Source organism: Clupea harengus, chromosome 1, assembly GCF_900700415.2.
Source record: "Clupea harengus chromosome 1, Ch_v2.0.2, whole genome shotgun sequence".
Lineage (NCBI taxonomy): Eukaryota > Metazoa > Chordata > Actinopteri > Clupeiformes > Clupeidae > Clupea > Clupea harengus.
The window spans coordinates 14,515,694-14,538,429 of NC_045152.1; the positions used below are offsets into that span (position 1 = coordinate 14,515,694).

Here is a 22,736-nt window from a genome sequence, read left to right on the forward strand (position 1 = left end):
TTTATACTACAATTCCTTATAAGCCCTAGGTCCATTTGATGCTTTCTGTACAGAGAAAAAGCCTTCAAATAGCTTACCACTGCAGTCTTTTCCCAGAATGTCTTTGGCTTCCTTAACTGTGACCATCAAGCTGCACACAGGAGGCTGAGGGAAGGACATACTCATGGTCAGACGTGACGTGCATGTCACTGAAACATTCACGGTTACTATGGAGTTAGAATAGTTACGGAATTCTCACATAAATGTTGCTGAAACATTTACGGTTATGTCACAGGATTAACAAATGTATTTTGTGACTCACAAATACCTTTCATGCGATTGTATGTGAATTATAATAAAAAAAATATGAATATATAATTTTCACAGAGCACTGAAGGTAGTTCAGAAATATATACGTTGGTTTGATGCGTTGTGTTGTGCTGTATGCTGTATATGCAATACAGTAGCAGTCCTCAGACAAACAGACACACTGGCACACAGAATAGAGTAGCAGTCTTCAGACATAAATACATACTGGCACACCGTCTTGGTCTGTGGACAGCAGTGGCCTGAGACTGGTCTCTTACCTCTGCCCCCTGGACCTTTTCCAGCAAACTCTTCTGCTCATCATCTGTCATGTTGAAAGCCTATGGGGAAAATGAGGAAGAGGTTAGCTTTCTCTGGCGTAGATGGACATGATGCGTGTTGATGTCAGGGCTATTTCAGCATATTGGATAGAGTAGGTGTTATACAGTGTTGCTGTAAGCCAATGATGTTCTATGTGGAAGTTCTATTGGTCGGTTTTAATTCAACAGCTTGTACAAAAACAGAGCAGCAGGACGGACGCCATTTATTATATAAATATACATTATTATACGGCTCTTCAGAATGTTCCAAAGATTACCGTTGATTTGAATGGGCCATCCCAACGTTCGCAGGTGAATATTTCCTGATATTCACCGCTGCGAAAAGATATTGACCGCTGTCATTGGCAACGGGTTTTGTGCTTCTAATTCACATCTTTCATATCATTCCGCAAGTAGTCCGGTCATTTAACGTAACAGACTCATTGTAATTTGAAGTCAGCAAGTAATGGGTTGCTACGCAACACCTGAAACTTAAAAGTTTTATTTGCTTGAAGAACAATTTTTTCTTAGCAGAAATCACGAAACGGCAACTAAATCATTAAAAAGAGGTGTTTTGGAGGAATGTCTTCTATCGTTTTTGGCAAGTAAGGGATCCCATAATTCTCCATTCCACCCAAGGACACAGAAGGTTTTTTAACAGAGGTGATCCACCATGCTTTACAATAACAATAAGATCCCTTCTGTCTGCATGTGTGTGTGTGTGTGTGTGTGTGTGTGTGTGTGTGTGTTTGTGTGTGTGTCCCGAGTTCACCTGCTGAATGTAGTGATAGAGCTGGGCGTCCGTGTGGATTTCTTTAGTGGCTGGTTTCCCATGCCTGTGAGCGATAGTGTACAGCAGCTCCTTATACATAGGCGTCAACTAGAGGGATGGGAGGAGAGAGAGAGAGAGAGAGAGAGAGAGAGAGAGAAAGAGAGAGAGAGAGAGAGAGATCCCATCACACAGAGGACCATAAATGCATGGGGCTGTTGTGTAATGCAACACATTTATTTACACAGTTTACCAACACAACACTGGAAATTCAATGGAGGAACAACTTGAAACTAATGTACAGTTCTTTGTATATTATTACAAACAGTTCAGTGAAGAGACTTCAATTATTAAAATACTGTTGGTATTTTCCTCAGTTGTCTGTCAGAGGATACACAGGCAAAACAGAGATGCTATAGGCTGAGAAATTATCCAATCGGATGTTAAAACAGCGATGCAATAGGCTGAGCAGTTATCCAATCGGATGTTAAAACAGAGATGCAATAGGCTGAGCAGTTATCCAATCGGATGTTAAAACAGAGATGCAATAGGCTGAGTTATCCAATCGGATGTTAAAACAGCGATGCAATAGGCTGAGGAGTTATCAGAGATGCTATAGGCTGAGGAGTTATCCAATCGGATGTTCACCTCCAGTTCCTTCTGTCGCCGCTGGTTCTCCTCAGGATTTTCTGATCTCTGTGGAGAGCAAGATGCCATATAACACACGTCTGTACTGTAATGCCATATAACGCACGTCTGTACTCTAATGCTATATAACACACGTCTGTACTCTAATGCCATATAACACACGTCTGTACTCTAATGCCATATAACACACGTCTGTACTCTAACACACGTCTGCACTCTAATGCCATATAACACACGTCTGTACTCTAACACACGTCTGTACTCTAATGCCATATAACACACGTCTGTACTCTAACACACGTCTGTACTCTAATGCCATATAACACACGTCTGTACTCTAACACACGTCTGCACTCTAATGCCATATTACACACGTCTGTACTCTAATGCCATATAACACACCTCTAATGAGAGCTGACAGTACTCCACTGTTAGCATGTCTTGTGCAATAAGGTTACAAAACACGTACATAGTCAGTAAATCCAAAGTCAAGAAACATTGAACAGAAGAGCACAGGAAAGGCGGCCTTTAGTATAATTTGGCTTCATGAGAACTTAATATTGTGCTTGTGATTTTGGACAAACCTCTAATTTCACACAATACTCCATGATTGGAGAACTCGCATTCTAATTTCCCACAACACCCCATGATCAGAGGTCTTACCCTCTTATCCTTCTTCCTGGTCATGGCTAGTCTACGGGCAGGAGAACCCTACAGGATAAAAAAAACACAGATGTGCATCACACTGGGGAAGATGGCAACTGACAAGAGAGGAGAAGAAAGCAGAAGAGAGGAGAGGAGAGGAGAGGAGAAGAGAGGAGAGAGAGGAGAGGAGTGGAGAGAAGAGGAGAGGAGAAGAAAGCAGAGGAGAGGAGAGGAGAAGAAAGCAGAAGAGAGGAGAGGAGAGGAGAGGAGAAGAGAGGAAAGCAGAAGAGAGGAGAGGAGCAGAAAGCAGGAGAGGAGAGGAGAGGAGCAGAAAGCAGAGGAGAGGAGAGGAGAAGAAAGCAGAGGAGAGGAGAAGATGGGGCAGAGAAGACGAGATGAAGAGAAGGGAAGCAGAGGAAAGGAGAGAGGAAAAGGCAGGAAGTGGAAGATCGGTCTGGTGTGTGTACCTGTCTCTGGCGGTTCCTGGTGGATCCTCGGCCTGCACCGTGACCCTGCGTGAGCGATGACAAGGAACGGACATGTCAATTCTGTGATCTACGCCCTTTCCCTAAAAAGCACTGTACGTTATGACTACACACGCGCATACACTTTTACGCAGGGAAATTGGCTTCATGAAGCCACCAATCAGTATCTCTCTCGCTGCTTTGGGTAAAGAGAGAGAGAGAAAGACAGGGAGAGAGAGGGTAGGTGGGGGAGAGAGAGGGGGGTGGGGGAGAGAGATGACACTGGTGCTAACTGGTGGTACTGAGAGAGAGGGGTGTTGGGGTGGGGGGAGATGACTCTAGTTTGCGGTGATAGACAGCCACCTCCCTGCTAAGGCTGCTGACCTGATTTCATAACCGGTTTCACATGTAATAATACATTTTATGGCATTAGCCCTAAATAGAGGGAGTCATTGCACAGACTGCATCTGTGGCCCACAGACAAGCTCACTAAAGGTTCTGGAAGTCTGAGATAGAAATACAAGTGCGAGTAAATATGGGTGAATATGCTAACTTGGTGTAAGTTAGAAGTAGTGGATTTATAATGCTACAGTTGTCCAAGCAGGTTTTTGCTTTTGCTATGGATTAGATATAAGAGATAGCATGCTTCTCTGCTCAGAGACATGAGTGTCCTTACATACCACTGACACCACAGGGTTCACAGAGAAGAGACATGAGTGTTCTTACAAACCACTGACACCACAGGGCTCACAGACGACAGGACAAACACGAAAGAGACATGAGTGTCCTTACATACCACTGACACCGACACCACAGGGCTCACAGACGACAGGACAAACAAGGAAGAGACATGCAAATGCACGGACTGTGTGGAGCGGCACTGTGCCACTTCCTCGTTGAAGGCCATCTGAAGTGCCCAACGCAAAGCAACGTTTCCGAGAGAAATGGCTCTCCCAGAGACTCTGGCCCTTATCTGTCTCAGAGTAGCGAGTTACCTACTATAGGGGGGGGACCCTCATACCCACCCACACCCCCACCTGCACCCCCAACACATCATCATTTAAAAGTCTAAACTGAAGTGAAACTGAAATTGTCCCATTTGGCGATAGTCCCCCTTTTCAGATCCTCTTTTAAAGTCACAGAGAACAAGTGTAATACTGAAGGCCGTTATAACAAGTACAGTGCACCGTGCCATGTTTTCATTTGAATGCTATTTGTAGCAGTATTTCAGAGGAAACTGTTCTGGGTCTCGTTGCTGATACAACTCATTATCAGAGGAAAATTATTTGACAAAAAACGAGAGCTGCTATCTTACACACACATGATTGTCATTAAATGTAAGACTTTTTGCCTGGCACCGATGACACGTCCACATGGTGACCTCTGAGTTAAATGCTGTTGACTTGCCTGCTCAGGAGGGCAGAGAAGTGTGTTGCTGTTTGTGGTTTCCCCATCTTCTGCTGGCACCATGCTGTAGCCAAAGATCAATCCTCACACAGTCACCCTGTCCTGTAAATCCAATCAGGTCTGATGGTGTATTACCACTGAGTGATCAATACCTCTTGATGGTGAAACGGAAACGACACGCAACTCTCCTGATACTGATCGCGGACAGAGAAGAGTGAGAGTGGGAACGTCTTTCAGCTTGCTTGAATATCTTAGATGACTTCTGAAAAAGCCTTCCACCAACACAGATACAAGAGCATAGATGGGGTGGGGTGGGAGGGTGGTTTAAGAGAGTGTGTGTGTGTGTGTGTGTGTGTGTGTGTGTGTGGGGGGGGGGGGGGGGGTGGGGTTGGGGGAGGAAGTCAGTACTTCCTGACAAAAAGCTGAACCTGTGACTTGTAAATGCTTATTCTTATTCGTCAGTCTCCGGCGCTGCAGAGAAAGATCTACTGTTGCCCTGGATGTGCGTGTTCAGCCCTGACCACAGGTCATTTCAGAGTTAGCCCACTTTACTTATGTATATACTGTATATATATATTTATAAAAGCCACTTTTCTTACCACTTCCTGTTTAAAATGTTGAGCCTGCTGACGAGCAACGGCTTCTTCTGCTTCAGTTACATATAACAGGACAGCGATGCAAGGCTATCTCTCCGATCTTTTGAAGAAAAAAAAAATATCGCTGGTGTTTCAGCTCCCCATGTTGAAACTGTATTTCAGTCTCTGCTTCAGGCCCTCAGAGTAAATCCTTTCTGTCATGGTGGGACTGTGTTGTCAAGAGATAAAGCCCTTCAAAAGAAAACGTCCCTCCCAGTGCTCAAAAACCTGTCCCTCAGTGCAGGTATGCTGTGCCAAAGATGATTGCAGTGCTATCTGTGGTTAATGCCTTTGCACATGATTGGATACAGAGTGGCCGTGAATGTAAATCTGCTCTCTAATTTGCATCACAGGCCAAAGGGTGGCTGATACAGACATAGATCTGTCCCTTATCCGGCAAGGAGCTGTGTATGACCAGGGTCAGATTAGTGTGAGAGTAAAGGTGTCAGCTCTGTGGTATTTCCTCAGATATAAGGAAACATTATTTCACCAGACAGGCTGAGGCTGATAGAGAGGTCAGCATCAGAGTAAAGTGTAATTTCTGTGGGATTACCTCAGTAAAAATTATATTCCATAAAATATTTCACCAGACAAGCTGTCTCTGATAGAGGAACAGCCTAGCGTGGAAGCACAGCCACCATGCAACAGGAGGGAAATTATGCAATTATGAAAACATTTAATCACCAGAGTACACACACAAAGGAACTGTATAATAAAAGAAAGTAGCAAACCAGAGACTACACATAAACAAAACAAAAAATTCTGACCTAAATATGGCGTGCATTAGATAGTGCCTCATCATCTAAACAATGTATTTTCGTTTACTAAGAGACAGCAGACTGAGTGGTTACTTTGTTTGTTTGTCACACATTTTATATGTTAAGGTTTTTAAATGCGTGTTGTAGGCTAACCTTCAGTCCACTGTCAATGTCATTTCTTCGCCACTCCATAACCTCACATCCTAATGGCCTCAGAAGTTAAGCCTATACCATATAGGCTTCATCTACCATACAGCTTGAACCATGCTGCATTGATTAGCTGGCATCTGGACAGAAATCAGTTAGTCCTATCATCAGATTCTTCCTACATCAGATGACATACACCTCACACGAATTTGAACACTGATCATTAAAAGGCACACTGTTTCTAAAGTGAATGAAAACGGGATATGTTAGCATATTGTGTGAGAACTGGAAGGGTCTCTGATCTTGAATTATGTTCAAGACAGCAGAAGTTATTACACTGCCAAAGTGGTCAGACCTGTTTGAAGCTTGTTCGAAATGTTTTTTTTACAATCCATATCTTATTGATATATTGTTAGTTTTACTATGAAATATTTACTATGAAATATTTAAGCATATCCACTAAGTAGTATAATAAGAACATTCGGGAAACATCCACGATGTTAGCTAACAGATGATGTCATATGGTGGGTGTGATCTCATGCCGGAAGTGCAGGTGCATTTGCGTGTCACGTTTGGTGGTTTGGGACCAAAACAGTCCGTCAATCGACCACTTATTGCGACGTATGCGCTGAAGATACTTGCTACCGGAGCTTGAAATACCTTTGGGCACTGAACCATGGCCCTTAATAAGAACAGCTCAGAATCTGGCGGCATCATCATAAACAACAGCGAAAGGTAACGCCAATGAGCTTTAGGAAGCCATAATTTATGAGGATGTGCTTCTCTGAAGCTAACGTAGACTTAGCTAGCAAGCATCTGTTTACTTACTAGCCAGCTTGTGAAATAGCAAGCTAACGGTTCCTTGACCAGTCAATTAGCAGTTAGAGGATCTGAGTGGTTAACATTGTCATCTACTACTATTTGAATGTATTAACAACACATCTGTATTAATCACGTTGGCCAGTAAAACTGGTTAAACATTAGGATAGGTCTTGTTCACTTGTACCGCTAGGCAAAGGTAGCCAGTTTGCTAACTAACCACTATCTGTCTGGAAACTGCCATGTCAAAAATGCAGTTCGCTTATTCATTGTAACCCACTGAAAATATCTTGAGCGAGCTATAGATATTAGTCAGTGTCAGTTACGAGTCTGATGAAGTACTTGATATATGGAGCTTTTTCGAAGCTCTCTGCATGAGTTAACGTTAAGTCATCCAGATACACCTAATATTAGTAAACCCATTGCAGGTGCATTTTGTAAATAGCCAGTCCACCAATGGTGTGTCTGGGACATTTGCCCCCTTAAGCTTCTTAGCTGCCTTTTGCTAGAATCCCTTCAGGTGCCGTAAATAGCTGGCTTGTCTGAGGTTAAGAACATGTATCGGAGTTATTTAATCGAATACCCCCCACTAATGGGAGGGCATGTGTTAGATTAGATCCAGATAAATTATATCGCTGCTTCAGTTCAAACTAAAAAAGTGAGTCACTGTCAGTTAGCCTAGTTATTACTAAGTCATTAGACATACAGTTATTTGGCAAATGCCATGCAGCAGAAATGTACCAAATCTGCCTTCGTACACAGTTTCATGGAAACGACTGGCTTGCTAATGTTAATGACACACATCGTTTTTATTTGAAATTGTATTTGGCATGTTCCTTAATAAATAATTGGTCCTAAGACTAATTACATACAATTCAATTCATGTTGTTCCCTAATTGACCAGCAAACATGTGTGTGTTTAATTCCAGCATATTGATGACCTATGAGAATGTGGAGCTGACGTTTTGTGAGGCAGACCGTCTCCCTGATGCTTTCAAGAAAAGTAGGAAGGGAAGCGTCTACATGACCCCATACAGGGTAGGTAACACCACCGCTAAATGTGTAGGGTATGGAACACCACCGCTAAATGTGTAGGGTATGGAACACCACCGCTGGTCCTGTAGGGTATGGAACACCACCGCTGGGTGTGTAGCTCTGCATACAGGACAAAGAGGTGTTACAGTTCATCCTGAGGTGTGCTCCTTTCTTAATCATATACACACAAGCACCGGTTCATCAGTCACATATACTCAGACAGACAAACAGACACTCATCGATCTCACACACATAAACATGCAGTTATCACTCATACACACACACCCATACCCCTGCAATACACACACATACACACACACACAGACAGTTTATCCCAGTTCATGTTTTTGTTTTGCTTCAGGTGATCTTCCTGGCGAAAGGCAAAGAGGCCCTGCAGTCGTTCATGATGCCTTTCTACCTGATGAAGGGCTGTGAGGTCAAGCAGCCTGTACTGGGAGCTAATTACATCAAGGCGACAGTCAGCGCAGAACCAGGGGGTGAGACACACACACACACACACACACACACACACACACTCACACTGACACACACACACACACACACTGGCACACACACACAGACCACGCACACTTCACACAATAAGACAAGGCAGGAATGATTATTTCCTGGCCAGCGTTGCTCCTTCATCAGACCCCATAACACACAACCATAACACACAACCAATCAGCACAGCCTCCTCCCCATAACACACAACCAATCAGAACAGCCTCCTCCCTAGTGCGTCATGTGACTTCACACCTCTGAGAGCTTGCACAATGTGTCCCATCCAAGGGGTCTTGTGAAACCCCATCACCAGACAGAAGCTGTGAGGCTGTGTCAGAGGCTGTGCCAGAGGCTGTGTCTTGGCAGAGGTGGGGTTGGGACAGTAAATATATCAGCGCAGGCGCTGGCCTCTACACGGGGGAGGCCTTAGCAGTCACCCACATGAATCAGATTTATGCAGACTAGGACTTTTAAATGGGCTTGTATTTATGGTGCAGTCCTTGATTAGAAGCCTTTACACTTGCAGCAAAAATCTCTTTACATTCCTCTAGCTTTCTGTCCAGCGTGTGCACTCAAAAATGTATATTCATACATATTCCTAGGGTATGGGCCAAGCCAAATGTTGGCTCTGGGGGGCAGGTCCTCCCCAGAGTGCACAGTGCTCAGGTGGTGCTCTCCCGGGCCTTTCTGTGTGGAGTTTGCATGTTCTCCCCGTGTTCACAAGGGGTTTCCTCCACTAAGGACCCCAACAGAAAAAACATGCAAAAAGAACAGAACACATGTCCATCCCTGACCAAAGATGGACAGTTCACTTCACTTGGTCCCCGGGCGCTACAAGCTGCCCACTGCTCCTGGGGGGTCCTTGAGGAAGGACGTTCCAGGATGGGAAAAAGCAGAAAATAAATTCACCGCGACCTCAGGCCTACCTGCGTGTGTGTGTGTGTGTGTGTGTGTGTGTGTCCTGTGTGTGTCCTGTGTCGCCTCCATATATGCATGTGTGTGTTCCAGTGTGTCGTGTGTGCCATTAAAAACCTGACAAAGGTCTTAATTATATTCATACATATTCCTAGGGTATGGTCCAAGCCAAATGTATATTCATACATATTCCTAGTGTATGGTCCAAGCCAAATGTATATTCACACATATTCCTAGGGGTATGGACCAAGCCATACACTATTCCAGTACATTTTTAAGCTCAAATATCAACAAGCTTTCAGCAGAATGGTGAGCGGTAGCTCTGACAGTTACCCACATTAATCACATTCATGCAGTGACTTACTTATGGACTCTCAGTAATGAATGTTTGCACAGCCAAGTTCCCATCCCACCCACTTAAGCACCCATCAACTACTTAATCACAAGAATTTGAATGGGTAGAGCTGATGCAGATGTGTCTTGGTTTATATCCTGTATCTGTCTCTAATGTTAAATTGATCTGTGTTTGATGTGTTTGGTCTTGTCCAGGAGGCTGGGAAGGCACTGCAAACTTCAAGCTGATCTTCAACGCAGGCGGAGCCATCGAGTTTGGCCAGCACATGCTGCACGTGGCCGCCCAGGGTAGGAGGATGGCCGCCACGTTCCTCTGAATGGTGTTTTTGTTTTAATCTTATTTCATTTCCTGACTGGCCTGTGGGGCTGAGTTGCCCAGTTGTGCATAGGACAGTCAGCTTCTTGTTAAAGCCCCCACCCCTGTCTCCTAGATGGAAGAAAGAGTCTTATAGCAGCCACTGGGCATCTGTGGTGTGGTTTGGGTATACTGCCACCTGCTGGACTCATAGGTACTACACCATGTCCTTGGAAACTGCCTTGACACTTGGGTTTGGCTTGGAAAGTCCCAGGGGTCAGCATTTGAAGGGTTAGCATCCAAATTGACTTTAAAAATCTTTCAAATATTTAAAAATGTCGGACCATGGATGCTTACTTTTGGCACCATTTCTACGAAAAGCTTATGAAGAGCCTCCTTGCCCATAGTACGCCATTGTTAAAGATGTCAGCGCTCAACTTGGTGCTTCCTGTGTTGAAGTAGCTAGCATAGCATCTGCTGTTGAAATGAATGGGGGTGGTACTTCCTCTCTCTCTCCAGGTCTATATAATACCTCCATGGAAAGTCCATCTCAAAAGAAACTATTGACCAAAGCAGGTCAGGTGAAGAACTAAGAAAGCTCAGACCAACTTCAGTCCAGACTACCATGGTGTATGATTATCTCAGAGTTGAGACAAATCGAGGATCAATTTGCGGTTTCTTACAAAAAAAAAAAAAAACATTTCCTCTTTCACGGTGCTGATTGATTTATTTTGATTTGGGGATTTGTTCTCGCATTTTGAGGATTTGATTTTGTGTTTTTCTTGCATTGAATGGGGATTTCCAGTATTGCAAGAGAATGGACTGTAAATGTAATTTTAACTCTTTCCATGTGTCTTTCCGCTTTGGGTCACCTTGCCCACACCCTACAGCATCCAAAGGACAGCCAGTTCTGGGGAATTTCGGAAACTGCCCCTTTATGGCGGCGAACGGGGCCTGCGCTTACCCCCCTCCTCCAGCCAATGGGATGTATGCAGCGGGGCCCCCTCCTGGCTATAGCTACCCCGCCCCCCCACCACCTGGTACGGACACACCCCACCCTAACCCTCCAGAGCCAGTGTTCGTCATCTATGTCAAAGCCAAAATATTATTATTATTATTGTTGTATTTATTGTTATTAATTACATTTGTAACTTTCCACCCCCACAAATAATGTAACAATGTTACAATAATGTAATGTATGTAAACATTACACATAACTTTTTTAGACACTTACAATGATGATATAACATATTCATGCAGAAGTATATATTTTCATAATTTCATTATTCATCATAATTATACTTTGGACAGAATAGATTCTCTGTTCCTGGAATGTAGATTTCACTGAACGCTTAATGGTAGCATGTAGCACGGTTGCTAGCCCCTCATCTCTCAGTGTTTGTCTGACCCCGCAGATGGCTTCTATCCTAACCCCCCAGCGTTCGACGGCCCTGCTGCCTACATGCCCCCTCCCCCGTATTCTGCACCCCTGGGGCAGTCGCCGCAAGGCCTGGACCTGCCCAAAACCTCTGCAGGTAAGACCCTGAGCTACCACACCACACCTAGCACTCACAGCGTATGTGTTCATAGACATTCATAAGAATACTACAAGTAGTGTCATTGTGTATGTGTTACAACAGAAGTATTAGTGTATGTGTTACAACAGTAGTACTACTGTATGTGTTACCACAGTAGTACGAGTGTATGTGTATCTTCCAGTTTGAAACCAGTGTTTCCTTCTCTCTTTCTCTCCTTTCTCTTTCTCTCTCTCTCTCTCTCTCTCTCTCTCTCTCTCTCTCTAGCTGAGGCTAAGGCAGCCGAGGCAGCCGCCAGTGCTAGCTGTGTCTCTCCTTCTCATGTCTATCTGCCAGAGGTGAGCAAACAGCCTTTCGCTACTCACACCCACGCTGCACCCTTCTCCATCTCTCTCTCTCCTTCCTTGTGATAGCGGTTCAGGAGGCAGATGAGTCAGAGTTTAGCAATCTGAAGGTTGCTGGTTCAATCCTGACTCCTCCTCACCAAGTGTCCTTGAGCAAGACACTCAACCCCCAACCACTCATGATGTGCAATTTAGCACCACAGATAGTAGTCTCTGCCATCGGTGTGTGTATGAATGGGTAGACGTCATCTGTAAAGCTTTGAGAGCTTTGGGTGCTTTATGAGTAGAAAAGGTGTGTGTATGAATAGGTAGATGTCCTCTGTAGAGCTTTGAGAGCTTTGGGTGCTTTATGAGTAGAAAAGGTGTGTGTATGAATGGGTAGATGTCATCTGTAGAGCTTTGGGTGCTTTATGAGTAGGAAAGGTGTGTGTATGAATGGGTAGATGTCATCTGTAGAGATTTGGGTTATATAAGCGCTATATAGTATATGCAGTCCATTTACCATTCTTCTTCCTCCTCCTCTGTGTCATCATCACCAGAACGTTTTTTCCACCTACTGTCTCTGCTCACCTGGTCCTCTCCATCTTCTTTCACCCAGCATTCACACCTCACCTTTTCACACCACCTTGTCCTGGAACATTTACATTACAGTGTCTGTCAGTGCCTGTCAGTGCCTGCACAAAATGGCACCAGTAAATGGTGTTGGTCAAAATGGCTACCTGTAGTCCTCTATTATTCTACGCTTTTCTTCAGTCAGTCACTTTTAAAGTGAAATGGCCTCATTTGTAGACATGGGAAATATATCTAAGGTGTGATACTTGTAACATTAAATATGAAGTTCCCTAGAAGTATGAGCTTAAGGAAATGTGAAATAAATGCAGTCCAGGGTTCAGGCCGGTGGTGTACTCCCTAAGAATAAGCTGGTCCTAACCCCTGAAATGGGTCTGACTCAGGCCCGTGGTCTACTCCCTAAGAATAAGCTGGTCCTAACCCCTGAAATGGGTCTGACTCAGGCCCGTGGTCTACTCCTTAAGAATAAGCTGGTCCTAACCCCTGAAATGGGTCCGACTCAGGCCGGTGGTGTACTCCCTAAGAATAAGCTGGTCCTAACCCCTGAAATGGGTCTGACTCAGGCCGGCATGGACCAGCATAGACACAGATCCATTCCAGGCTCAGGTACTACTTAAGGTTGCAGGAAAAACTGAGGTCATTAACCAGACACCCGTTGTGTGCTGAAACAGCATTCATTTAACCTGAAGCCAGAGAGGCTGAGAGTCAGGCCTCCACTAGACCAGTCACCACACAGACACTAGCATGCTAGACCAGTCACCACACAGACACTAGCACGCTCACAGAGACACTAGCACGCTCACATATACTCACACGCTAAACCAGTCACCACACAGACACTAGCACGCTCACATATACTCACACGCTAAACCAGTCACCACACAGACACTAGCACGCTCACATATACTCACATGCTAAGGGCCTCATTTGTCAAGTAGACTGCAGAGCCATTTTGGGATCCATCTCTGGGTGTGTTAGGACCACAGAGCACAGCGTTGTGTCAATATTGACTGATGAAGGGAAATCATTTGTGTTGATGATAAAGAGAAGGAAATGGCTGGGCCTGAGTGTTTGTTCTTAAAGTGAAGAATCTGAGGTGGACTACTCCCTGTCAGACACACTCCCTATCACTGCTGCTGATCTGAGAACGGGGTGTCACTTTCTAGGCAGCAGGTCAACACCGCACACACAACTACTACAGCTCTCAGGACACACACACACACACACACACACACTGTGTATTTACAACACTGGCTAGCACAGAACACAGCATGTAGACTATATAAACACAGAGCACAGCATGGACACCTATAGCTCTCAGGTTTGACACACACACACACACACACACACACACATTGGGGACAGAGCTGGACTGAGCCTTCTACTCTGTATACTCTACACATCTGTGTATATTAGTACTGTACTGTTCTCTGAGCTATACTCTGTATACGCTACACATCTGTGTATATTGGTACTATACTGTTCTCTGAGCTATACTCTGTATATATTCCCTGTACAAACACACTGTATATTCCTGTCCTAAGTCTTGTCCTGATGAAGTCTTTGCCCATGTGCAGCGTTGTATAGAATCACTGTGGTCCTGGGTCTGATCCCAGGCAGCAGAGGAGCCATTGAACATGCACGGTGTGCTGTGAGTGCTGTGGGATTAAATGGTGAGCAGTGAACGTTTGTGTTCTTTTTGTGTTCTTCTTCCAGGACAAGCCTCCCCCCTACTCCCCACCCGAGGACAAGAAGAAGCAGTAGAGTAGGCCTGAGCCACCCGCGGTCTCTCCCAGCCCAGCCCAGCCCCGCTCAGCCCAGCCTCTCCAGCTACTGTCCTTTCCCCTCTCTCTCTCCTCAGGCTGCTGAGTCTGTCATCTCTCCCTCTCTCCCTCTTTCCTTTTGCATCCGTTTCTTAAGCAGGCTTCTCTCTAAGCTTCACTGGTGCCACTCTCTCTGTCTCGTGGTTTGGAATCTGGAACAGATGAGAACGGAATGTTACTGTTGCCGCGGCAATGACTCGGAAAAGATGGCGGTGGTGGTAGCTAGTCTGTTGTGGGGCCAGAGACAGTGTAGAGGGTAGACAGTGTCGCCGTGTCCGACTGAGAAGAATGAATGACCGGTAGCCTGCCTCACTGTTAGTGAATGTATATGATGTTTATTTTATTTCATTTAATTTCATTTTAGTCTGACTGCTTTCTACCAAATCAAAACTAACTTGGAGTAACACTAAACTAGCTAGTCAGTGTTTAATTGTCGTTCTGTTTGTCCGTTTGTATGTATTGTTAGGAGTTTTTTGGGGGGTGGGGGAAATGCAGCCTGGGACCAATGTACTAATGCATAGTGAAAGGCCAGTGTGAAGTTATTGGTAGCGACCGCAGGTGTGGGGGAAAACACTAGCATCCTGTGTGAAGTTATTGGTAGCGACCGCAGGTGTGAGGAGAAACACTAGCATCCTGTGTGAAGTTATTGGTAGCGACCGCAGGTGTGAGGGAAAACACTAGCATCCTGTGTGAAGTTATTGGTAGCGACCGCAGGTGTGAGGGAGACGTTGATCTGGGATCAGTTGGCAGGGGGAAGCCATATTGGGAGGATTACAGTCAGAAGCCATCTACCCCACTTAACCCCTCACACAGGCCCCCCCTCCCCCCGCTGGGTGACCTCTGACCTCTGGGCAAGCATCTCGGCAGACACGGCACTGGGGCATACTATGTCTCTGCACCCTGTGTGTGTGTGTGTGTGTGTGTGTGTGTGTGTGTGTGCGCTGTACAGCATGCTGACTGAATGCCTCAGTGTCGTCGTGTCGCTTGTATGAAGGTTTCTCGATCTGTCAATCAAGCAGAAGCTGTCCAGGAAGCTGCTGATGTCTCAACGGATCCGTCCCAGTTCTGGGCCGGATCTGGGCTGGATCAGTTCCAGGGTCAGCTGCTGAATTGGAGCCACCCTACTGTTTGCACTTTAAAAATGCTACGCTATGCAGCAGCGACCAAACCCCACCTAACCGCCCGCCTCCCCCCCCCCCCCCTCTCTCTTTCGCTCCTCATTGTAAAATTGATAATATATGCGCTATTTATTTCCATACAAGATGACTACAACATGACGTACTTTACTTGAATGTCGAGCTGTACCAGTCTAGCATGGGTTTTGAACTGTGACGTCAACTCTGCATCAGTTTGGATTTTAATAAACTAAACTTGTGTGAAGTGAAACACGCTGGTGGATGTCTTTGTCTTACAGCAGTTTATTTATTTATTTATTTATTTATTTGTTTGTTTTTCATCCAACAAACTCTGAGAGTGGATCTTGTGTTTTTCTCTGTTTTTCCCAGGAGGCAACATTACAGTACTTTATAGTTACTACTTGAGTAGGGTCAGGAGGGAGTGGCAAATCTCAGAATGTCATGGGAGGTTTGTCTCGGAGAGTGTGTGTGTGTGTCTGTGTGTGTGTGTGTGTGTGTGTGTAAAAGCCGCTCTCACAGCCTTCCCAGTAGAGTCACTGTCTCTGAAGCTTTTTAAGTGCAAAGTCGTCCTGTCCTGACATGACCCCCCCGCCCCCCCATCCACTCAGACCAAAGGCTCAAGTACTGGCCCAGTGGGTGAGGGGGCGCTGGGGGTTTGGTGCCACCGGACAGGAGTGTCGTACCTCTGAGGTGGAGATATAGAGAGATGTTTCTATAAGAGACATGAGTTTGTGTTTGTTTGTTTGTTGTGTTTTTTCATGAGTTAGCTCAGAGATGCTTCGCACACTTTCCCTTTTTTCTTGTGTAGTGATTTCCACAGGCCTGTGGGAGGACGTCTCGTCTCTGTCAGTCACCTCAGTCCAAATCCAGGGGGTCTGATTGTAAAGTCGGTTCTGGAGGGTGGTCCCTCCTCCTCATCGACCCCCCCACCCCCCACCCCGAGGCGGTCAGGGGGGGCAGAGTGTGACACTGACGCCCTCTCCGATCCAGCACGCGGGGAAGAGCTCCTGAGAGAAGGCACAGTGGAAGGCGTGCAGCCGCGTCTGGCCCTCGCCGTAGTAGGTGAGCGTGCCGGCCTCGTAGTCCAGCAGCATGCCGATGTGCAGCGGCTGGTGCTGCGGCTGCAGCTGCGGCGCGGCAACCGGCTCGCGCCGTCCGGCGTGCCAGGCGCTGAACTGCCGCTCGTCCAGCTGCAGGCTCCAGGAGAGCTCGTTCATTCCCACCATGCACTGCTTGCCCTTCTCCTTGCGCGGGATGGCCTGGTAGGTGACGCCCAGGTAGGCCCAGGGCTTGGACACCTCCAGCTCCCAGTAGTGGCGTCCGTGGAGGAAGCCCTCGTGGCACAGCACCTGCCAGGTGTGGTCGAACCGCGCTTTGTCCGCCGGCACCTGCCGCGGCCCCGTTGTCAGGTGCTCCGCTCGGCGGTTGCTTAGCGACAGCTGCAGGTGGGAGTTAGCCGTGCGGGGGTCGAAAGTGAGCGAACAGCGATCTGTGGGGAGTGACGAGGGTAGAGGTTATTAATTTATATCTGTGGAGAGTGGACAAGTTATTATTGATAATAATTAGAAGAACTGAATTCTTTTAAAGCCCCAGTATGTGAGAATTAGTGTTTTTTTGCTACTGAGCTCCCCCTAAAGTTGCAGAGTGTAGCTCACATTTACACCACTGTTGTAAATACTAATCCCGCTTTGAGACCCCCTAATGGACAGTGGTACACGTGTATTTGTTGACAAGCCGAAGAATACGGAACCAGCAAAGACAACGCCAGAAGCCAAATAAGTATGTAGACTGACAATGTAGGGTAATATTACAAGATTTTACACAAATATGACAGCATAGTTTTATTTAGTGTGACATCGGAGATGAACGCCAACATAAACAAAAATAACAAAAACAGAATGACAAATTTGAGTTTTGCTGAAATACTGCTCGCATTGTCAGCCAATATACATTGTTTTCTAAGCGTTTGAATGTGGAGTGTGTAATCGAATACAATTTTGGCAACATGATGAAGGCACCTATTGTGCATAATTTATATTGGACAGTGTAATTTATCGCAAGCTAGCGGAGTTAGGTTTTCAAGGTTTCAAAAGGTTTCTAACCTTTTGGCATGAGAGGAATTTATTTGGATGGCTGAGACTGAGGTAGATAACTATAAACCTCTGAGATGGATGACAGCGATAAGGTTACTACCTATGTTGCATTCTTTCATAAATAACATTGGCAGGGATGTTTATGATGAAAAACTAGTGAATTGAAACCTTTCCAAACACAGCCAAACATCAAGCAAGCGCAACACAAGATATAGCAAGACCACTTATAAGTTCTGTTGACTAGTCCGACAGAAAAAAGGCCTGCTCAGCATCTGACTTGCATCCTTCTGTCTTCTGTCTGTGTGTTAGCGCTCGCCAACGAGTAAAAGCCAGTCCGAGACTGTATCATCTTGCTCTGTTACTCTAAAATCAGACTTACACTCGCCGAGTCCCTCTTTGCCCCCGGGGTAAGAAGGGGTGGCAGGGCTGGGCACGACGGCCAGCGTGGGCTTTTTATCCAGGGGGGATCCTGGAGGTAGAGAGGCATTAGAGTTACAAAACAGACAATGCAGCGTTCTCTCTTTCGTCCATCTTTTTTTAATCCTCCTCTGTCTCTTTTGGGTCAAGCTCCAGTTTCTAATCACAAGCTGAAATGTTATGATTTTGCTGTTGGAACATTCAAATTTTTGGCATTATAACCATTCTGTGATTTTAAAGCACAATAAAAAGATGCGTGTCTTTTAATATGGTGCAATGAATATCTGAAAGGCCTCACAGACAAACCAATTACATCAAATCCTTATCAAAGAAAACTGTTTCAGTGTTGCTAATGTTGAAGGACACAGACATGAAGACACTCTTTCTGTCTCTCACTCTCTACATCTCTCTCTCACTCTCTACATCTCTCTGTCTCTTTCTTTCTCTCACTCTCTACATCTGTCTCTCACTCTCTACATCTCTCTCTCTCTCTCTCTCATTCCCACCTTCTTTGTCCTGCCCGATAGCGGTGTCCATGGCCTTTACCAGGTCCTCCAGCACCAGTTTGGATATTTTGGAGAGGATGTCCATGACACCCGTCAGTCTGTCCTGCAGATTGACGTTGACGTCAACAGCAACTTCCTGCAGCTGTGGTACCTCCACAGGTCGAGATTCCTGTGGCAGACACACAAACACACACACCCTCCCATCAGTGGAATGTGTAAGTTGTATCAACAGAGCAATATGGACACACACAACATGCAACACAACATACAAAAAGACAGTGCACTAACGTGTATGAGCTTGCTGTCTGGTAGTGTTACACAAACACACACACACTGTCCTGTATGAGCTTGCGGTCTGGTAGTACTACACACACACACACACACACACTGACCTGTATGAGCTTGCGGTCTGGTAGTATTACACACACACACACTGACCTGTATGAGCTTGCGGTCTGGTGGTATTACACACAAACACACACACACACACACTGTCCTGTATGTGCTTGCGGTCTGGTAGTATTACACACACACACTGTCCTGTATGTGCTTGCGGTCTGGTAGTATTACACACACACACACACTGTCCTGTATGTGCTTGCGGTCTGGTAGTATTACACACACACACACACACACTGACCTGTATGAGCTTGTTGTCTGGTAGCGTCCTGAGTGTGTCTATCAGCTGGTGGCTCTGCCTGAGCCTCTGGGCCTGCTCCTGCAGGGCGTCCAGCTGGGCCTGGGCCTGGGTCAGCACCGCCTCCTGCTCCTGACTCACGTGGCTTTCTGTCACCTCCTGCTTCTCCTCCAGGACCTTCACCAGCTGGGAGAACCGCGTGTGCAGCCACTCGCCCGTCTTCTGGTAGGACCCCTGCACCCACCCCACCCCAACACAAACACAACAGGCCAGTTAGGGGAGCACTCATCTTATTTCTGTTTTTCCTTGCCCCTGTCACTATTGTGCTTGCTCTAAGGGGGTTCAGGCCCTTGGCACTGTAAAGCGCCTTGAGACAATTGTATTGTTTTAACGCTATATTATATTCAATATGCATTGAATTTAACTGAATTTACTGTGCTGCCTTTAAGCACTTTAGTCACTGAAGTTGGTGATTTTCACACTCACACACACACACACACACAAACACATTCACACACACACACACACCTTAGCGGTGGCGATGTTCTCCTTGAGCTTGATGATGTTCCTCTCTGTTTCATCCATGTGCTTCTTTATTTCCACAGCCGCCTTCTTCAGTCCAGCCTGTTGAAGCAACATGCATTGTGTTCTTCAGTATCCCCCGCAACGGTAAACATAAAGGTAAACCTCTAAAAGTGTCTTATTTCACCTCCAACTACATTAATAACACTATTATTACATTCTTTATGACGAACTTGTGATGTAATACCTAGATTCCTGACATGTGTGCAGGGTTTATTAGAGAAATTATGATTAATAAGGGTTTTATTAATTAATGGCCTCAACAGCTGTTATTACTATATTACTATATTACTTAGGACTATATTACCTCTCTACTTTTCCTCTCCTCTTCGACCAGAACCTGTTCATGGTTTTTACAGGCGGTGATGGCGCATTCGTAGCACACGCACATCCCTTCAGTCTTGCAATAAATGACCAGAGGTTTGTTGTGTCGACCGCAGAGCTCCAGGCCCGGTTCGGTGCAGTCTGCCCTGGACACCGAGGGCAGCTCCCTGGAGACCGTGCCGTCGGTCAACAGACACAGGGAGACGTTCCTCTTCAGTGGCGGCCTGCTCTTGAACTCTTCATTGCATAGCGGACACAGTGCCCCGATGCCTGCTTTCTCCTTGGTATCCCACAGCTTACCAATGCATTCCTGACAGAAAGTGTGTCCGCATGGGATGGTGACAGGCACTCGAAATTTCTCTATGCAGATGGCGCAATTCAAATTGTCAGACTCCATTCCCTTCTAAGAATCATCGAGTTCTGTATGAAAACAAGAGTACAGAAAATACTGTGAAATGAAAACGTGAAACTAATGCAGACAGTCCGTTATAAATAATGCATACGCTGACAACTGCAATCAAAACACAAATTACTTCACCCTCTCCAAACACAGACATTTACTGGATGGCGTCCTGCCCGTTGCTGTTAGTTGTTTTTTTCTAGCACAGAATATGAAAATCCAGCTAATTTAAAATCCTATCAATGACGTTGCTAGGAGCGTTAGCTAGGTATGATTACTGGCAGTTTGCTGGCATAACGTTGTTGACTTGTGGACCGCTGGGTCAGTCGGGAGGCTGCTTAGTGTTATTTTATATTTATTATAAGAATTTCACTTAAACCGTTAAGTCAACCACAATGTTGTGGAACTCTCCATCGGTAGCTAACCAGCTAAGTTAGCTAGGCTAGCTAGCTCTGTCTGGCATCCACAGCAGCAAGCTTTGTTCAGCACTATGCTAATTTCGTTACAATGAAAGATACATGTTTTGTTCAAATTTGACATGGTATAAATAGCTGCATACAGACTATTGTCAGTACATTTTTCAATGCTACGTCAACTTACAAGAAACTCTGAATGACGGGCATCTGATGTTGATGAACCTACTCCAGCTTCTCATCACCCAATCACCCAACAACCCAACAGATGCTTCCACCAAATGACGTACTTACGTTTCCGTAAATCCAAAACGCTTGCTTGGCGAAGCAGCGTTACGCCATCCTAAATAACACATCCGATTTTTAGCAATGGCGGCCGAATACTGTTGAAAACATGTTAAAATAATAGTCCGGTCTGAAACTTACTACAATACGCTAGTTAAGACTAGCGAGTGTTGAAAATAAACGTAATTTAAAGTCGAATTTGCATGTCTGGCTGTAGTATTTATGGTGACATAGATCCTAATGAAAAGTGAAATAGGTCTATATATTTATATCTATAACAGTGAAATAGGTCTATATATTTCATTGTATATCATCTGCTTTGCCAAAGTGTTAAAAACGTACCTTGTAGCTACATACATAAGAGTTCAACTCAACAATTCCCCATTTTGTATTTCAGAATCAAGTTTCTACACCTTCTAATAAAGAGATTTGACACCTATATTGAGGGGGTTAATTTTTTTGTTATCTCAGCCTAACAACTTTTGCAGCATCAGTGTATGTCAGTTCGGCATGCAGAGGTCAATAGGTCACACGCTTGAAAGGCTGCACACGCCAAGCAGATGATAAATCCTGACTTAATTTCAGAATCGTGATCTACACCCTCTAATAAAGAAATCTCACCCCAATATTGCTATGTCAATTCAGCCTCTAGAAGTGAATAGGCCACGGGATTAAAAGGTTGGACGTTACTTTTTATTTTAGAATCTTGTTCGGCACCTTGAAACAAACAATCAGATTTTACAATCTATGTGCCTCTCATATTTAATTTGTTTAAATTTGTTCCCAGTCTGTCAACTTTTCAGGTGTCGCTGACTCAGCTCATCCCATTTAAATGGTTAGGCTTCCTTCTTGAAAGACACATTTACATTTAATAATAAAAAAATAATAATTCATTTAATTTATAACGCACTCTATATTCACATGAATCTCGGAGTGCCACAGTGAGAACATAGTTTAAAAACATGGTTAAAACAACCTATAATAAAACATAGTTAGAAACATAGTTAGAAAACATAGTTTAAAAAAACATTGTTAAAAAAACATAGTTAAGAAACATGGTTAAAAAAACATAGTTACGAAACATAGTTAAAAACATGGTTAAAACATGGTTAAAAACATAGTTAGAAACATAGTTAGAAACATAGTTAGAACCATAGTTAAAAACATAGTTAAAAACATATTTACAGTTACAGTCAGATAGAGCAATTAAAACAATACATTCTAAAAACAACACGGAAAATAAAATAAAACAGAAACTAGGACTTTAGGTGAAGGCAGAGATAAATAAATGGGTTTTGAGGTGTGATTTAAAAGCAGCGAAGGAATCTAAGGCCCTAATATTCTCCGGGAGCTTGTTCCAGAGTTTGCTTGTACAAACCATTTTCAAATGTATAGACTATTCTGGTGTCTTTGATGTTATGAGGGTGCTGGTGTATTACGCATCTGATTCAGAATGTGGCATACAAATCTGCAGGCTATTTTTAGAATTAATTTCGTGTGCACATATAACCTGTCAAGTAAATTTGCCCGAAATCTGTGAGGTCAGTGTTTAAAATCTGTGAAAATCTGCGAGCCACCCCCACTGCCCACACACATACACAAAGACATAAAGTTGTTGTATTTATTTCTTTATTTGTACTACATTGTGCCGTGGCATAGGTGCCGTAAGAA

At 44.8% G+C, this 22,736-nt stretch overlaps 3 protein-coding genes across 6 annotated transcripts in view; 1 reads left to right on the top strand and 2 right to left on the bottom strand.

The window, feature by feature from the left end:
* Window positions 1–5,440, bottom strand: part of unc13d (unc-13 homolog D (C. elegans)) — a 39,173-nt gene extending 33,733 nt beyond the window's left edge. The window contains exons 1-8 of one of the 3 annotated variants that reach the window (XM_031568566.2): window positions 5,138–5,440; window positions 4,539–4,640; window positions 3,135–3,179; window positions 2,686–2,733; window positions 2,023–2,070; window positions 1,378–1,485; window positions 567–626; window positions 78–144 (exon numbers count right to left, since the gene is read on the bottom strand). In XM_031568566.2, coding sequence (XP_031424426.1) covers window positions 78–144; window positions 567–626; window positions 1,378–1,485; window positions 2,023–2,070; window positions 2,686–2,733; window positions 3,135–3,179; window positions 4,539–4,601 — 439 coding nt within the window. In that variant the 5' untranslated portion in view covers window positions 4,602–4,640; window positions 5,138–5,440. Of the gene's footprint in view, window positions 1–77; window positions 145–566; window positions 627–1,377; window positions 1,486–2,022; window positions 2,071–2,685; window positions 2,734–3,134; window positions 3,180–4,538; window positions 4,871–5,137 lie in introns of those variants that run through there. The other 2 variants (XM_031568558.2, XM_031568555.1) reach the window with 2 other exon arrangements.
* A 1,176-nt stretch (window positions 5,441–6,616) lies between these two features.
* Window positions 6,617–15,658, top strand: wbp2 (WW domain binding protein 2). Its single transcript, XM_012823233.3, has 8 exons — window positions 6,617–6,813; window positions 7,827–7,935; window positions 8,294–8,429; window positions 9,901–9,993; window positions 10,891–11,040; window positions 11,416–11,535; window positions 11,803–11,873; window positions 14,166–15,658. The coding sequence occupies exons 1-8, from the start codon at window positions 6,755–6,757 to the stop codon at window positions 14,211–14,213; spliced, it is 786 nt and encodes a 261-aa protein (XP_012678687.1). The 5' UTR covers window positions 6,617–6,754; the 3' UTR covers window positions 14,214–15,658.
* Window positions 15,659–15,680: 22 nt separating this feature from the next.
* Window positions 15,681–21,148, bottom strand: trim65 (tripartite motif containing 65). Of its 2 annotated transcripts, none has more exons than XM_031568578.2 (7): window positions 21,075–21,148; window positions 19,951–20,387; window positions 19,590–19,685; window positions 19,065–19,295; window positions 18,425–18,593; window positions 17,881–17,970; window positions 15,681–16,897 (listed from the first exon to the last, which is right to left on the bottom strand). In XM_031568578.2, exons 2-7 carry the CDS (start codon window positions 20,362–20,364, stop codon window positions 16,356–16,358), a joined length of 1,542 nt encoding a protein of 513 aa, XP_031424438.1. In that variant the 5' UTR covers window positions 20,365–20,387; window positions 21,075–21,148; the 3' UTR covers window positions 15,681–16,355. The 2 variants fall into 2 exon arrangements, with proteins under 2 accessions (XP_031424438.1, XP_031424433.1); XM_031568573.2 differs by lacking the exon at window positions 21,075–21,148 and adding an exon at window positions 20,968–21,064.
* Between the last annotated feature and the right edge of the window lie 1,588 nt (window positions 21,149–22,736).